We start from the raw sequence: 17,162 nt of genomic DNA, 5'->3' as shown, positions 1-17,162 counted from the left end.
ATTATAAGCATGATATGTAGACACTGAGAAAACACCAAAACAATAAGAGAGTTCAAAGTAAACTGCCTTGGGAGAAAGAGAAAGAGTTGGAGTACAGGTGTTGTTTGTTTTTCTCATCAAACATGCAGAATTCAGTGACATGCTGAATGTAGTAACATATATACAACTTTATTCTTTAAACAATAGACTTTTTATGCGCTAAATGTATTCTTTATTCCCTTCTCTAATCCAGATACTCTAAATGTTAATCTTAAAATAGACCAGATCATCAGAAAGCTGTGTGTCTGGGACTGCATTTTAACCATCTGTATAAGTATCTTTGGGAAATTATACAAAGTTCTTTTGCTAAGCAGTTACAGCAAGGAACAGCTAAACTAAACCCTATAAAACACTTATATTTACTGTAGAGAAGTAAAGGATGTTTTACAACTTCATATAGTCCTCTCTATGGAAACACAGAATGAATTTCTTGCAGGCCTCAATACTTAATAACTATTCTTACAAACAGCTTTTCTTTCTTCCCATCCCCTAAAATATGGACACTGCAATTCATGTATAGGGCTCTTTAATTCCTCATTTCTGATGGCTGCCAGAAAACTGGGAAAAGAACTGATGACCTAACTGAACAACAGGAATACAAAGATTTTAAGAGAATATTATGAAAAATTATATGTCTACAAATTGGACAACCTAGAAGAAATGGATAAATTTGTAGAAACATGTAACCTACCAAAACTGAAGCAGGAAGACATAGAAAATTTGAACACACTGATAATCAGCAAAGAAATTGAATCGGTAATCAACAAACTCCCCCAAAACAAGACATCTTCACAAATGAATTCTACCAAACATCTGAAGCAAAGTTAATCCTGTTCATCTCAAACTACTCCAAAACGTAGAATTGGAAGGAAAGCTCCCAAAGTCATTGGTTAGCATTACCCTATTCCATAATCAGATAAAAACTCTGCTAAAAAATAGAGAGCTACAGTCAACAAGTCTTGATGAACATAAGATGCAAAAATCCTCAACAAAATATTGCCAAACTAAATCCAATAATACATTTAAAAAATCATTCACCATGATCCAGTAGGATTTACTCCTGGGATGCAGGGTGGTTCAATTTTCACAAATGAATCAACATGATACACCACTTTAATAAAAGAAATTATAAGAACCATATGATCTTTTCAATAAATGAAGTATTTGACAAAGTACAGCATCCATTCATGATAAAAGCCCTCAACAAAGTAGGTTTAGAGGGAATATACCTCAACATAATAAGGCCTTATATAAAAACCCACAGCTAACAACATACTCAGTGGGAAAAATTGAGAGCTTTTCCCCTGAGGTCAGGAACCATACAAGAATTTTCTCTCTCACCACTTTTATTTAACATGGTACTCGAAGTCCTAGCCACAGCCTCAGATAAGAAAAAGAAAAGGCATCCAAACTGGTAAGAAAGAAAACTCAATATTTTGAAAACTGTAAAGACACCACCAAGAACTGAAAAATGAATTCACTAAGTTCACAGGATACAAAAACCAAAAGACAGAAGTCTGTTGCATGTCTATATACTTAATGAACCAACAGAAAGAGATATTAATAAAACAATCCCATTTACAACTACAACCAGAAATGGTAAAATCCTAAGAATAAAATTAACCAAAGAGGTGAAAAACCTGTACTCTGAAATCTGTAAAATCTATAAAACACTGGTGACAGAAAAAAACAAAATGGAAAGGTACTACATGCTCATGGATTGGGAGAGCAAATATTATTAAAATGTCAATTTTATAATCAAATACAGTCCCTATAAAAATGCCAATAATATTTTTCACAAAATAAAACAAAACAAAAAATCCTAAAATTTGTGTGCAACCACTAAAGACCCCAAACACCAAAGCAATCTTGAAAAAGAACAAAACTGGAGGTATCACTATCTCAGAGTTCAAGCTATACTACAAAGCTGTAATCATCAAAACAGTATGGCACTGACATAAAAACATATAGCTCACTGGAATAGAACAGAGAGCCCAGAAACAAACCCACGATTATAGGTCAATTAATATAAGACAAATGAGGCAAGAACATGCAGTGGGAAAAAAGTTTCTTCAACAAATAGGAATGGAATGGGAAACTGGACAGCTACGTGCAAAAGAATGAAACTGGACAACTTTTCTTACACCATATGCAAAAATAAGTCCTAAATGGACTTAAGACCTAATTATGAGACCTGAAACCATAAAAATCCTAGAAGACAACACAGGCAGTAATTTCTTTGACACTGGCCCTGGCAACGCTTTTCTAGATATGTCTCCCAGGTCAAAGGAGACAAAGGCAAAAATAAACCATTGGGACTACATCAAAATAAAAAGCTTCTGAACAGCAATAAAAAAAACAATCAACAAAAAAAGACAACCTACTGAATGGGAGAACATATTTGTAACTGATATATCCACTAAAGGATTAGTATCTAAAATACACAAAAGGGGAGCCTGGGTGGCTCAGTGGGTTAAAGCCTCTTCTTTCAGCTCAGGTCATGATCTCAGGGTTCTGGGATCGAGTCCTGCATCGGGCTCTCTGCTCAGCAGGGAGCCTGCTTCCCCCTCTCTCTCTGCCTGCCTCTCTTCCTACTTGTGATATCTCTCTCTCTGTCTGTCAAATAAAGAAATAAAATCTTTAAAAATAAAATAAAATAAAAATCTCCAAACAAACAAAAGCCCAGGGCCAGACGGCTTCCCGGGGGAATTCTACCAAACATTTAAAGAAGAACTAATTCCTATTCTCCTGTAACTGTTCCAAAAAATAGAAATGGAAGGAAAACTTCCAAACTCATTTTATGAGGCCAGTATCACCTTGATCCCCAAACCAGACAAGGATCCCATCAAAAAAGAGAGCTATAGACCAATATCCTTGATGAACACAGATGCGAAAATACTCAACAAAATACTAGCCAATAGGATTCAACAGTACATTAAAAGGATTATTCACCACGACCAAGTGGGATTTATTCCAGGGCTGCAAGGTTGGTTCAACATCCGCAAATCAGTCAATGTGATACAACACATCAATAAAAGAAAGAACAAGAACCATATGATACTCTCAATAGATGCTGAAAAAGCATTTGACAAAGTACAGCATCCCTTCCTGATCAAAACTATTCAAAGTGTAGGGATAGAGGGCACATACCTCAATATCATCAAAGCCATCTATGAAAAACCCACCGCAAATATCATTCTCAATGGAGAAAAACTGAAAGCTTTTCCGCTAAGGTCAGGAACATGGCAGGGATGTCCATTATCACCACTGCTATTCAACATAGTACTAGAGGTCCTAGCCTCAGCAATCAGACAACAAAAGGAAATTAAAGGCATCCAAATCGGCAAAGAAGAAGTCAAATTATCACTCTTCGCAGATGATATGATACTATATGTGGAAAACCCAAAAGACTCCACTCCAAAACTGCTAGAACTTATACAGGAATTCAGTAAAGTGTCAGGATATAAAATCAATGCACAGAAATCAGTTGCATTTCTCTACACCAACAGCAAGACAGAAGAAAGAGAAATTAAGGAGTCAATCCCATTTACAATTGCACCCAAAACCATAAGATACCTAGGAATAAACCTAACCAAAGAGAAACAGAATCTATACTCAGAAAACTATAAAGTACTCATGAAAGAAATTGAGGAAGACACAAAGAAATGGAAAAATGTTCCATGCTCCTGGATTGGAAGAATAAATATTGTGAAAATGTCTATGCTACCTAAAGCAATCTACACATTTAATGCAATTCCTATCAAAGTACCATCCATCTTTTTCAAAGAAATGGAACAAATAATGCTAAAATTTATATGGAACCAGAAAAGACCTCGAATAGCCAAAGGGATATTGAAAAAGAAAGCCAACGTTGGTGGCATCACAATTCCGGATTTCAAGCTCTATTACAAAGCTGTCATCATCAAGACAGCATGGTACTGGCACAAAAACAGACACATAGATCAATGGAACAGAATAGAGAGCCCAGAAATAGACCCTCAACTCTATGGTCAATTAATCTTTGACAAAGCAGGAAAGAATGTCCAATGGAAAAAAGACAGCCTCTTCAATAAGTGGTGCTGGGAAAATTGGACAGCCACATACAGAAAAATGAAATTGGACCATTTCCTTACACCACACACAAAAATAGACTCAAAATGGATGAAGGACATCAATGTGAGAAAGGAATCCATCAAAATCCTTGAGGAGAACACAGGCAGCAACCTCTTCAACCTCAGCCGCAGCAACATCTTCCTAGGAACAACGCAAAAGGCAAGGGAAGCAAGGGAAAAAATGAACTCTTGGGATTTTATCAAGATCAAAAGCTTTTGCACAGCAAAGGAAACAGTTAACAAAATCAAAAGACAACTGACAGAATGGGAGAAGATATTTGCAAATGACATATCAGATAAAGGACTAGTGTCCAGAATCTATAAAGAACTTAGCAAACTCAATACCCAAAGAACAAATAATCCAATCAAGAAATGGGCAGAGGACATGAACAGACATTTCTGCAAAGAAGACATCCAGATGGCCAACAGACACATGAAAAAGTGCTCCATATCACTCGTCATCAGGGAAATACAAATCAAAACCACAATGCGATATCACCTCACACCAGTCAGAATGGCTAAAATCAACAAGTCAGGAAATGACAGATGCTGGCGAGGATGCCGAGAAAGGGGAACCCTCCTACACTGTTGGTGGGAATGCAAGCTGGAGGTTCCTCAAAATGTTGAAAATAGAACTGCCCTATGACCCAACAATTGCACTATTGGGTATTTACCCTAAAGATACAAACGTAGTGATCCAAAGGGACACGTGTACCTGAATGTTTATAGCAGCAATGTCCACAATAGCCAAACTATGGAAAGAACCTAGATGTCCATCAACAGATGAATGGATCAAGAAGATGTGGTATATATACACAATGGAATACTATGCAGCCATCAAAAGAAATGAAATCTTGCCATTTGCAACAACATGGATGGAACTAGAGCGTATCATGCTTAGCGAAATAAGTCAAGCAGAGAAAGACAACTATCCTATGATCTCCCTGATATGAGGAAGTGGTGATGCAACATGGGGGCTTAAGTGGGTACAAGAAGAATAAATGAAAGAAAATGGGATTGGGAGGGAGACAAACCATAAGTGACTCTTAATCTCACAAAACAAACTGAGGGTTGCTGGGGGGAGGGGGTTTTGGAGAAGGGGGTGGGATTATGGACATTGGGGAGGGTATGTGCTTTGGTGAGTGCTGTGAAGTGTGTAAACCTGGTGATTCATAGACCTGTACCCCTGGGGATAAAAATATATGTTTATAAAAAATAAAAAATTATATTAAAAAAAAAAGATGTGGTGCACATATACATAATGGAATATTACCCATCCATAAAAAAGAATGAAATCTCACTATTTGTAACAACTTGTATGGGTCTAGAGTGTATGATACTAAGTGAAATAAGTCAGTCATAGAAAGACAAATACCATATAATTTTCTTCATAGGTGGAACTTAAAACAAATGATCGAAGAAAAAAAGAGGCCAAAAACCAGACTCTATAGAGTACAAAGTGATGGTTACCAGAGGGGAGGTGGCTGGGGAATGGAGTAAAAACAGGTGAAGGAGACTGAGAGTACACTTACCTGATGAGCACTGAGTAATGTACAGAATTCCTGAATCACTATATTGTATACCTGAAACTGTCACACTGTACATTAATTATATTGGAATTTGAAAGCAAATTTTAAAAAAGAACAAAATGTGTATAGATAAATGCGGTTCTGGAGATTTGCTTTCTACCCGTTAGACAGAAATTGCCTAAGTACCTATTTGATTATGGGAAAGTCCAAAGGAAGTTCAAATAGATACAAAAACTACAGAATGTTTTCAGAGTTGTTTGTGACACTGTAGTAGACTCCCCAGGGCTAATTCTCTGCACCTGGGACCCTCAGACTTGGAGAAACTCCCCTCTGAATAACTAAGTAAAGAAGAGAATCAAAGTAAGCTAAATCCTTTTCGGATCTCAATCATTTCTGGGATGGTCCTGATGGGAAGGAAGTGTAGTGTAGGCAGAGATGATAAACTGCTGGCCTAAGCTGCATGTTCAAACTGATAGTGGTTGACATAAGAAAGCTCCCGTATTTATCATACATGCAGCCAGTAAATGAGAGACTATAAACTTCAATGCCCATGACACAGACTGAAAACAAGTTATGTGGAAAAGAGCTGATGGCCAGTTAACAATACATTCCAAAAGTATGCAGAAGGGCCTCAGCAGACTGTAGTGGACCTCAAATGTAGTATCACCAAGTCAGAGTAACAGGCCTTCATGTGATTTATAACCCTGCCTTGGCTTTCATTTACGGCAGATGTTAAGAGCCAATGTTTCCAGAACTCCCCTATATGACAGTTTTACAAAATGAAAAAAAAAAAAAAAAAAAAAAAAAAACAACCCCACAGTGTTTTCAGTAACAACAACAACAGAGAATGATCACCAATGGTTGATTATCTACCACATAATTAATTCCTCCTATGTTAAAATCATAGGAAATACAAACAAGTGTAAGACATGACACTTACACACACAGACATATAGACATATACACATCAGGACAATATGAGACAAATGAAAGTACTAGAGAAGTATAGAAGGTAACAGGTATTTAAGAGGTCTGGAAATGTAACCAGTAAGTTTGAGCTCCAGGGCGATGTTTAATAGTGGGAAATATCTTCCCAAAAAAGGAAAATAGAGAGGACATTTTGGTTCAGAGGATGGTAATGTGGAAGTACTAGGTAGGATTACTGCATAATAAGTAGATCAGTTTGGCTGCAATGAAGGGTATGAGTAGGGCAGCAGTATCAAGGAAGGCTGGAAAGAAGGACCTAACCAAATTATAGGGTCTCAAATGCCAGACTAAAAGGTTTGAATCCCAAGCCTATTCTAGAGATAATACAACTTTTAAAGGTTTTTGAGCAGTACAGTAATAAGAAAGCAAAGCTTCAGATTTATTCAGCAATGGTATATAAAAATATACTGGAAAATGACAAATTGGAAGAAGCAGTACCACAACAGTTAAACGTACAGTGTTAAGAACTCATCCTAAATGATGATAGAAAGGAAAAGAGATAATTGAGGCCCATTATGAATAAAGTAACAGACTTTGATGATAAATGAAATAAAATCATAGCCAGCTATGAGCCTTACAGAATAGAGGAACATTACTATGGGTTATAGAAATATGTAAGTAAAAATATGCTGACCTGGCTTGAAAATATCCAGCAGATAAAAATGTGGAATGGGGACTAAGAAATAGAAAAGGCTGAGAGATAGCAAGGGTTGAGAGATAACAAGTTTTGTCCCCAGTGTTTAGAACAGATAAGAAGAGTAAATCAACTGACGAAATGAAACCTTGTCAATTCAAAATCTAACCTAATAGCTTTTAGGAAAAAGATTTTGACTTTGAAGATAATCAAGCCCTAGATAGCTATAAAATACTACATCTTTGAAGTATATCCTGTTCTGATGAAAATCTTTTACATTTGCATTCTGAAAGCAACAACAACAACAAAAAAGGGTTAGCTCCCAGGACAAAGTCAGCTGAACTGAAACTATTTTAAGACATAAATAAATACATATACATTATACTGCTGTCAAAACTGCAGCTGAAAAGGTTTTATTCAGATTACAAAAGTGAAAAAGGTATCTATAAATACTGGATATAAAATGTAATATGAATGAACACATTGCCTACAATGAAAAAGAAAATTAGAACAAGAATTTGTAGTTAGAAGCAATGATCTTGTTTATTGAGGCTGTTCTTAAAAACTAGAATTTTCATATTCTGGACATGGGTCACTTTTTAATGGAATATCCAGCCTTTTGAACCTCATTTTATTTCCTATTTTGCCTAAGTACATGGTCTTAAAAGAGTTAAGAACTGTCATGAAAGTGAAGATAGTAACCTCACAAAGTAGAACTTGGCCTGGCTTATAATAATTCCAGTTTTGCTTCTGAATCTTGATACCCCGGAGGTTCTTAGAAAAAAAGACCTGAACTAAGCTACTGGATCCTTCTAAAAGCAAAATTTTAGCATGAGAGATCCTCCTTATCTTTCTCTCCGATTAAAAAAAAGCTGGGTACTGAACTTCTTTATTATTTTTTTTTAACTTCTTTAGATTAACTCTTTATATATTTAACTTTTTTGTGACAAATTAGGGTTGAGTTATACATGAGATAAGCTGAGTCCTCTCTATAATTCTACCAGATGACCCAAGGCTAAACTCTTACTGTAAGAAGGCCCTGAATGACTCCTATACCTTAGTTCAATTAAACTGTGACACATTCTGGAAACATCAACATGTGTGTACAAAATACATAAAACAACCTCCATGTCTTTTAGTCCTTTTATAGCGTGGAGAGTTTTGTGCAAAGAAAATCTGTAATTATTTTTAAATGGTACTAGCAGAATTAAAGTAATTTAAATAATGTTTGTGTGTCTAAGACCAAATAAAACCTGTGGGATGTATAATACTGTTCCAAAATGCCCAGATAATATATATATGCAAGAACGTGCTCATCTTTTCCTACAGAAGTGAAAATTTTTTAAAGAAAAGCTCAAAAACTCTTAAATAAAGATCAGAAAGAGAACCAGACACTCACTAGTCGGTCTCTGTCATTTTGGAGTGATGACATAGCTTTCTTTAAACTCTGGACTTCAGCCGGGGTGGTTGCAGGCTGGGCTGCAGACCTCTGCTTCCCCTCCTCTGACTTGCGGAATTTCTCCAGTTCATTCAACAGGTGATCTCTCTCATTCTGTAGACTGGCCATAGCCTTGGAAAAGGACTGCACTTGGTTGTAAGAATCTTCTAGTTGTGAGGACAAGTGAAGCAGTTGCTCATCTTTGGACAGAAGCTGTTGGTTAAGTTTATCGAGGCGAGGCAAGCTGTTATCCTCAGTGGAGTTCACAGAAAGGGCAACTTTCGAAACAGGAGCATCTCTTCTCCTGCTTAGGAGCCCCTGTTCTTCTCTCAGCTCTGTCAGCTCCTTCAGACTGGCATCGTATTTCCTTTTCAGTTCATCAAGCTCCTCATTGGCACGATCTCTGCTGTTTTGTAGGGAATTCATAGACCTTCCAAAAGACTGGATTTGTGCTGTGAGGTCTTTATTTTCTTTGGTGACTGAGAGTAATTTCTGTTCCATCTCCACCAGATCTCTTGCCAGCTCTGCCACTCTCTCTTCTGCGGTTTCTGTTTCGTTTCGCATTATCCCTGCATCATGATGAAGATGTTTCAATTCTTTCTTCAGTTTATCTTCAATTTCACCCACCTTCTTGGCAGCCTCCTTCTGAACACGAACCAATTCCTCTTCCAATTCTGTAATTCTCTTCTGAGAGGAGAAAACGATAGTACTTAACCTCTGTACTTCTTCTTCTTTTACTTTTAGTTGGGCCTGAAATATTCCTAAAGTTCCTTCTTCTTGCAAGGCTGTCAATTGTCTCTTTAGTTGGGATACAGACACATTTAAGCTCTCAATCTCTTTAGACAAACTTTGTTTCTCCTCCTCTAGAGCAAGAGAGGACCTTCGCAGATCCTCCTTTGCTTCCTCAGACTCCTTCAGCTTTTCTTCCAATTTGACACATTCACTTTTCAGCTCCTTATTCTGCTGAAGTTGAGCATCAAGGAGCTGCTTTTGCTGGCAGTCCTTTCTTGATATCACTTGGTTCAGGTCTTCTCTATATTGGATTAGTTCTGCATCTAGTTTGGCATTCTCAGAATTAAGATCATCCATATGACTCCGCAAGCATCGAATTTCTTCTTTAAGCTTGTTATTCTCAGCAGCAGAGTCTTGGATGAGTTGATCTTTTTCCAAGATGACAGAGAGATGTCGCTCTTCCAGCTGCTGGTAGTCACCTACGATGCGGTCTCTGTCATCCTGGAGAGAAGACATGGATTTAACAAAGGAATTCAACTGAGCCTTCTGCTGCATGTTTTCCTTTTTGATGGCTTTCAGTGCCTCCATAAGCTGATTGGTTTTGTCAACAGCCTTTTTGTTCTCCTCTTCTAGGACAACATTCTCCTCTTCCTCCTGCAACAACAGGTTTTCCAATTCTTTAATTTCTTTATTATGTTGCTGATGTAGTTCAGCAACAGCTACTTGGACTGCCTGTTCCTTGGCAGAAAGCAAGCTTACAATCTTCTGCTCTTTCATGTTTATTTCTTCATGCAGCCTGCTGGTCAGTTCTCTGGAGGCCTGAAGATCCGTCTCTAGCTGTTCATAACTGAACTTACAATTCTGGATATCAGCCTCTTGCCGCTTTATGATTCCTTCTAAGTTTTCTTTGTTTTCCTTACATTTTTCTAAAGAGTTATTTAAATCAGCTGACTGGTCTCTGAGAATCTTAAGTTCTGATTCCAACTTAACTAATTCATTCTGAGAACTGTGGTATAGTTGTCGAGTCTCTTCTAGCTGAGACAAAAGTTCTTTGTTTTCCCCCTGCAGAGTCTCACAGACCTTCTGTTGAAGCTGAACCTCTGTCTGGGCCTTGGACTCCCAAATCTGCTTGTCATGTTCAAGCCTGGAAAGAAAGAGAGAAGGTCATTAATCACAGATTTCAAGGGAACACTATTTGATGCCTAAGGGACATATACAACATTACTCAGATTTAAAGATGAAGCAGTATTCGTAATTAAAGGTGCTCATCCTTCCAACGAAGAGGTATTAGTTCTACTGGATGGTCTGCATTAAAGATATATTGCACCTAAGGTTATTTAAGTCTTAAAACTCCAAAGCCATGTTGCTTATTTTAGTGACATGACTTTGCACACCCTAGAAAGCAGTACTTTCTATTATTTTGCTTTACTTTGCTCCAGAAAAGCTCAAGTCTAGCTCCTTAAAGGAATAATCTTGGTATGACAATGAGGAAACCTGCCTCAAAGCAGAAAAATCCTAATAAAAGTGGAGGAGTTCCCAGTATGGGGGTCACCATCAGCTCCTGAATTTGAAAAATGATATAAAATTGAAGTTAGAGGACAATAACTCTCATGCAGTATGAATTGATGTTGAATATGGGAAAGAGAAAAGAGGACATCATTTATAAGGCTATAACAATCATTTGGCAGTACCGCAGTAAAAATCCAGACAAAGCAGTGGAAATGAAAATGAAAAGAAAGGGAGAAATAAAAGAGTTCTCCCAAGAGAAAGATGGGAAGAGAAGCAGACATAGATTTTCCATCTTAATATTAGCCAAAAGTCACTGACAAAAAAAGAGAGAGTCAGAAGTGAGACAGAATATGGGGGAAATTTCTAGTGAAATTTAAACCAAAATTAGTCCCATAATATTAATAGACATAAAAATAGTTTAAATAGAGGCCTTCTTTACCTTCAGTTACATTTAGAAGAGCAAAAAAGTTCCACATTTACCTGGAAATATTGATCTTAAATTCCTCCATGTGGATGGACATCTGCCTAAGTTGATCCTTTAGAACACTGCAGTTCTCCTCTTTGAGTCTAATTTCTTCTTCTTTGGTTTGAATAGCATCACTGAATTTCCTCTCCCATTTCTTGGCTTCATCTATCACCCTGTCTCGATCATCCTGAAGGGAAGACATGCTCTTTGTGAAAGCTGCAAGCTGGGCCACGGTACTGTCCAAGTTTTCCTGAAGTTGCTTAACTTCCTTGTCTTTCTTGTTCAAAGTAATCTGAATCTCTCCAAATGTCTCTTCCAAGTGGACTTTTTCTCTACGCAAAGCATCCAGTTTCTCTTGCATGTTCTTCTTCTCTTTCAGGTGTTTCTCTTCTACCTGCTCCAGTCTTCGCTCCAGATCTTCATCCTTTTGTTTCATTTGGCTTTTAACTGATTCTTTGTTTGACTGAAGTTCCTTTTTCAACTTAAGATTGTCTGCTAGGACCCTTGCTGCTTCACTCTGAGTATCATCTAGTAGAACTTTGAAGCTAGCCAATTCTGCTTCTGCCTTCTTGCGGTGTTCGGTGGCCTGAGCCAGATTTTCTTTGGTTATTTCCAAATCTTTTTGAGACTCGGTCTGAACAAATTCTAAGGCCTTAACAGTTCTCTCCAGAGCACTGATTTTCTCTTGGTACCTGATGCAGTCCTTCTGCAGCTGCTTTACTTCCTGCTGTTTTTCTTTTAAGAGTTCCTGTAGTTCCTTCGCATGGCTTTTATTGCCAGGTCCCTTCTGAGCACCTTGTATTTTCTCCAAATATTCCTTTCGTATTTCTGATTCCACCTTAGTTTTCTCTTTGACTAACTGCTGCTTTTCTTCTTCCAATTCACTCACACATTTTTTAAGGTTCTGCATTTCAGATTCTAGTAGCTCATTTTTTATTTGGGCATCTGTAACATCCTGATAGTAATTCCCAATGCTTCCATTAAGTTCTGCTAACTGATTCATAAGCCTTTCTTCCAAATCATCTTTCTCTTCTTCTGCTGTCTCCTTTAGCTTGGTAACTCTGGCAAGTTCTTCTTGTATTTGCTGATTTGATAGGTTTATTTTGGTTACTTCTTCCTGAAGCATTTTTAGTTCGCCATCCTTCGCTGATATTTGACTCCGTAAAGTACTTCTCTCATTTTCTAAAGTCTGGCTAAATTCCCTTTCTTTCTGCTTCTCTTCCTCTAACTGAGCAATTCTTTCTTTGAGCTGATCAATCTGCTGAAGATAGTTATTAATTTCATCATGTGAGCTGACATTCTCACCTTCATCAGGCTTCTTGGCACTGTTCTCTGACAAAATGGATTCTGAATCTTCCGGCCCAGTGTTCATGTCCCGAGAGTCTTGCTCATTAGACTCACCTGGGACAGACTGTGTTGCCCCTTCAATGATATTTCTTTGGTTATCCTGTTTCTCAGTGGCCTTTAGGCTACCTTCTATGGACACAACACTTTCTACTTGATGCTTTAAATCTTGAACCTCTTCACTTAGAGATTCCTTCTCAGTCATTAAAGCCTCAAACTCTTTAGAAAGGGTTTTATACTCTGTTTTGACCCTTTCTAGTTCCTCTTTCAAGTTGGAATTGGAAGAAAGAAGTGCCTCCATAACATCATTAGATGCACCTCCTCCAGACTGTACCTCTGCTCTAAGCCGGTCATTCTCTTCTTCCAGTTCTAGGATTTTCTGCTGTTTAGATTTGGCAAACTTTCTCATCTTTTCCTTCATTTCCTCCATTTCCTGTTCAGTTTCCTGCAACTGCTTTTCTGCTTCTTTCTTGTTTGCTTCTGTGCTTCTTAACTTTCCATAAAGTTCTTGTTTCTCCTGCCTCACAGTTTCCACAACATGCTGAATTCTTTCTGCCTCATTACTGACATTCTCATAAGACTGCAGAAGAACTTCATACTCTTTTTGTAACTCTTTGTGTTTCTCTTGCCACTCAGTGCTTTCTGCAATCTTAGAACATTTCAAAGATTCAATTTCCTTCACTAACTTTTCCTTATCTTCGGTAAGATCCTCCAGAGCTAATTTCAAACTTTCACAAGAGCTATTGAGACTTTGATTTTCCATTAAAGATCTGTCCATTTCTGTAATGAGCTTGTCTCTTTCTTCCTGAAGAGCAGCTAACTTTCCTAAGAACGTATCTTTTTCTTTATTTTGAGTAGAAACTTGGCTTTCCATGTCTGCCAGAGACTTAGTGAGATGTTCAATGGTATCTCTTGCCAGAGACAACTCCTCTTGGAGACCTTTGTTTTCTTTTAGTGCTTCTTTTCGGGAAATAAGGGCAGCTTGTAGTTTCCTCTGTATTTGTTGCTTTGCTTTACTTTCTTCTCCAGTCTCTTCTGGTTTTTGCTTCATTTCACAAAGTTCCACCTGTAACTGCTTTATCCTCTCATCATGTTCTTTGGCTTGCATTTCCAGCTGGGTACGCAGAGCCTTGATTAAATCCTCTTGTTCCATTATCTCTGCCTGTACTTTTGTAAGCGCCTCCTCTTTCTCATTAAGCTGTCCAGAAAGGTTTCTAACTTCTTCTTCCTTTTTGACTATGAGTTTTTGCAGTTCATCTAATTCAGGCTGCAATTCTCTTAGATGTTCTAATCCAGCAATTTCTAGCTGACTGCTTTCCAATTTCTGCCTCAGGCTTTCTGCATAGGCTTCAGCTTCAAGGGACATTGTCCTTAGACTTTGGATTTCCAAACTTTGTTTATTTATCTGCTCTTGTAACTGAAATACCTCTTCTGATTTTTTAGTAAGCTCATTTGTTGCAGAACTAACCTTCAATTCCAACTCCTCTTTCTCCACCTCTATTTCTTTCAGCTGGGTCTTAATCTGGGCAACATAATTACTGCTCTGCAGAGCATCTCCATCTCTTGGATGAGAAAGAAAGTCAGACTCTGAAACAAGTTGAGGAGGTTGCTGTTCTGTGGTTTTGAATAAAGGCTCTTTTAAACTTGGAATGGGAGAGCCTGGATCCTGCTGGTCAATACCCAGGAGTTTTCTGTCTATAGACTCCTTTACTTGAATCTGGAGTTGTCTCAGCTGGTCTCCAATGTTCTCATTTTCCTTGCTCTGCTCATCGAACTGTTCTTGTAAGCGATTATACTCATCCTTCTGGTGCTTCAGCTCCTCCCTAAGATGTCTTTCTTTCTCCTGTGCTTTTTGTAGAATAGCCTTTCGAGACGTTAACACTTCCTGTAGCTTCTTTTGAAGTTGTTCCTTTTCTTTTTCTAAGTCCAGTATCTTTTCTTCCAGTTCTGGTTTCCAGTGCTCTCCACTACCTGCACCAGGTGGACTGATCGCCACTGTTTCTTTTACAGGCGCTGCTGAGTCTCCATCACCTACATCCTTGTTACCTGTGGTTAATTTTTGGATAACTGCTTGGTTTTCCATGATTTCTGCTTGCAGCGAATCTATCTGGTTTGTCTTCTCTTGCAAGTTTTGATTCATCTGTTTGATCACAGCCTGTAACTGTTCTTCAGCTGCTACCTTTTCTTCTAAATCCTTCCTTATAAGCTCTAATTCCACCTCTTTCTCAGATATTGTCTGCTTTAAAGAAATTTCTACTTCGTGGCACTTAGCAGTCACACATTTTTCTGAGTCTTTTTTGCCTTCTTTATCTTCCTTCATTTCCCTCTTCTCACGCTCACTGAGTGGGATCTCATTCATAGATTCATCTTTCACTTTGGCCAATTCCTCTTCTAATCTACTGACTTTCTGTAGAAGCTCCTTTCTGTTAATAAGAGCTGCCTGGAGCTTTCTCTTTCTCTGTTCACTTTCTTTCTTCACAAGGTCTAATTCATGCTGAAGCTCTTCTTTACTTAGGAGCCCTACTGGGCTCAGCTCATCAGAATTCTGTTTAAGGCCAGAAAGAACTTCTTTATCTTCTTCCACCTGCTCTTTTTTTGCCTCTTCAGCTCTCGATAATAAGTTCAGCTGTTCCTTAAGAGTCTTAATTTCAATCCCAAGAGAAAACTTCTCTTCATTAAGCTGGACCATTTTCTCAGTCATACTAAAGCTAATTTCTGTCACTTGCTGATCCTTCTCCAGGACGGTTTGTTGCAGGGTTTCCACATCTCTTTTTTTCTCCAATAAGAGTTGATCCATTTTTGCTATTTCAAGTTCCTTCTGTGAAAGAGCCTGGGAAAGTTCTTCCATCTTATTTGAGATATCTTTCACACGTTCTACTCCTTCAAGCACTTCACTTTCCTTCTTCTGCAGCTGGCTTTGCAGGCTTTTCACCAGTGTACTCTGCTCAGAAAACTGAAGCTGTATGTCATCCAGTTCATTCTGTAAAACTTCAATCTTCACATCTTTAGATTTGGCTTCTATGCTTAGACTGTGGATCTGTTCAGTAAGCAAATTGTGATGATTCGTCTGACTTTCATAGTCAAGTCTTCTTTGCCTTTCTGCTTCTGCAAGGTTCACTTCCAGTTGTTGTACGTGAGCCCTCAGTTCTGTTACAACACTAAGTTCCTTCACTTGAGAAAGAAGCTGGTCTCTTTCTTCAGACAAAGCAGTGAATGCACTGTTGGTGTTTTCAGCTTTTTTCCTAAACTCTTCAATCAACTGGGTGAGGTTGCAGATTTCCTTAGCTTTCTCATCTAAATTTTCTTCATAGATTTCTTCTGCTTTATGAAAGTTTATCTCAAGCTCCGAAATTTGCCTTTTTAGCCTTTCCAATTCATCCTGGTGACACTTACAAATTCCTTGTACAGCAGAAGGGGGCTTATCAACCTCATCCTGCCTGGTTGATTTTAATTCCATCCCTGTGTCGTTCAAAGATATTTCCTCAGATGTTCTATTTTGATATTTACTACTCATCTGCTCTTCTTTTTCAACTGTTGGAAGACTGCTTTCTTCACATGGCATTGAGGGAAAATGTTGTCCTGTATCTTCAGGCAGTATTTTCATGCTAACTGTGGGTATTCCTTCACTCTCTGTCTGCTTCATTTCTTTCTGGTCAGGGACCTCAGGGGCCCCCTCAGCTTTTTTCCCCTGGAGCTGCAACTTAAGAAATGCAATCTCTTCTTGAGCTTCTTTCATTTCCAACAATAAAACTGACAGTTCTTTATGTTTCTGAGAAAATGTGTTGTCTAGGACATCCTGTCCACTCTCCTGGGCAGAAGGGCTGCTCCTATGGAGCCTGGTAATATCAACCATGTTGATCTATTTTTAAAAAAAGAAAGGAAAAGCCTCAATCAGATAGATGTCTTAGAAGAAAAAGTCTACTAAAAACGCCTATTTCATGCATTTTTTCAAATCTACAACTTACTAGTCTAAACTTCCTACCATAAAACTGCTAAATCCTTTTAAAATCAGTTTTTCTTTCCCAAATTGGACCTCTGAGAGTACCCTGTTAATCTTATACTGAGGCCAAGCCACAGTCATCAGACCTTATGGTAACTGGGAACTCCTTTTCCAGATATCCCTTACTTGAGAAACTATTTTCTTTGTATTAAAACTCCTACGTGTTTCTTTTAAGAACCACTTAAACATAAAAGGGAGGCAGGAAATGCATTAAATGCATTAAATATTGTTTCATCCCGAACCAAGAAGGAAGTTATCATTCTTTTTCCTAAGCTATCTACTGAAATGGAAACTATTGAATAAGATAGCTATTACCAGATAAGTAGATTATCAAACAAGTAGGTTAAGATAAATTACCACTATCAAATAATC

The 17,162-nt window shown here is 37.9% G+C and overlaps 1 protein-coding gene across 4 annotated transcripts in view; it reads right to left on the bottom strand.

Annotated features, from left to right (window-relative positions):
• GOLGB1 (golgin B1) overlaps positions 1–17,162 on the bottom strand; it is a 116,551-nt gene that overhangs the window by 20,012 nt on the left and 79,377 nt on the right. For all 4 annotated transcript variants that reach the window (XM_004745490.3, XM_013052694.2, XM_004745491.3 and 1 more), the window contains 2 exons: positions 11,461–16,649; positions 8,701–10,615 (listed from right to left, as the gene is read on the bottom strand). In XM_004745490.3, the coding sequence (XP_004745547.2) occupies positions 8,701–10,615; positions 11,461–16,649 (7,104 nt within the window). The remainder of the gene's footprint in view (positions 1–8,700; positions 10,616–11,460; positions 16,650–17,162) is intronic.

This window comes from Mustela putorius, unplaced genomic scaffold (assembly GCF_011764305.1).
Source record: "Mustela putorius furo isolate JIRA1106 unplaced genomic scaffold, ASM1176430v1.1 tig00003834_pilon_pilon_pilon, whole genome shotgun sequence".
Taxonomy (NCBI): domain Eukaryota; kingdom Metazoa; phylum Chordata; class Mammalia; order Carnivora; family Mustelidae; genus Mustela; species Mustela putorius.
Note: the sequence above shows the minus strand (reverse complement) of the source record. Positions and strands in the feature narration are given on the sequence as shown.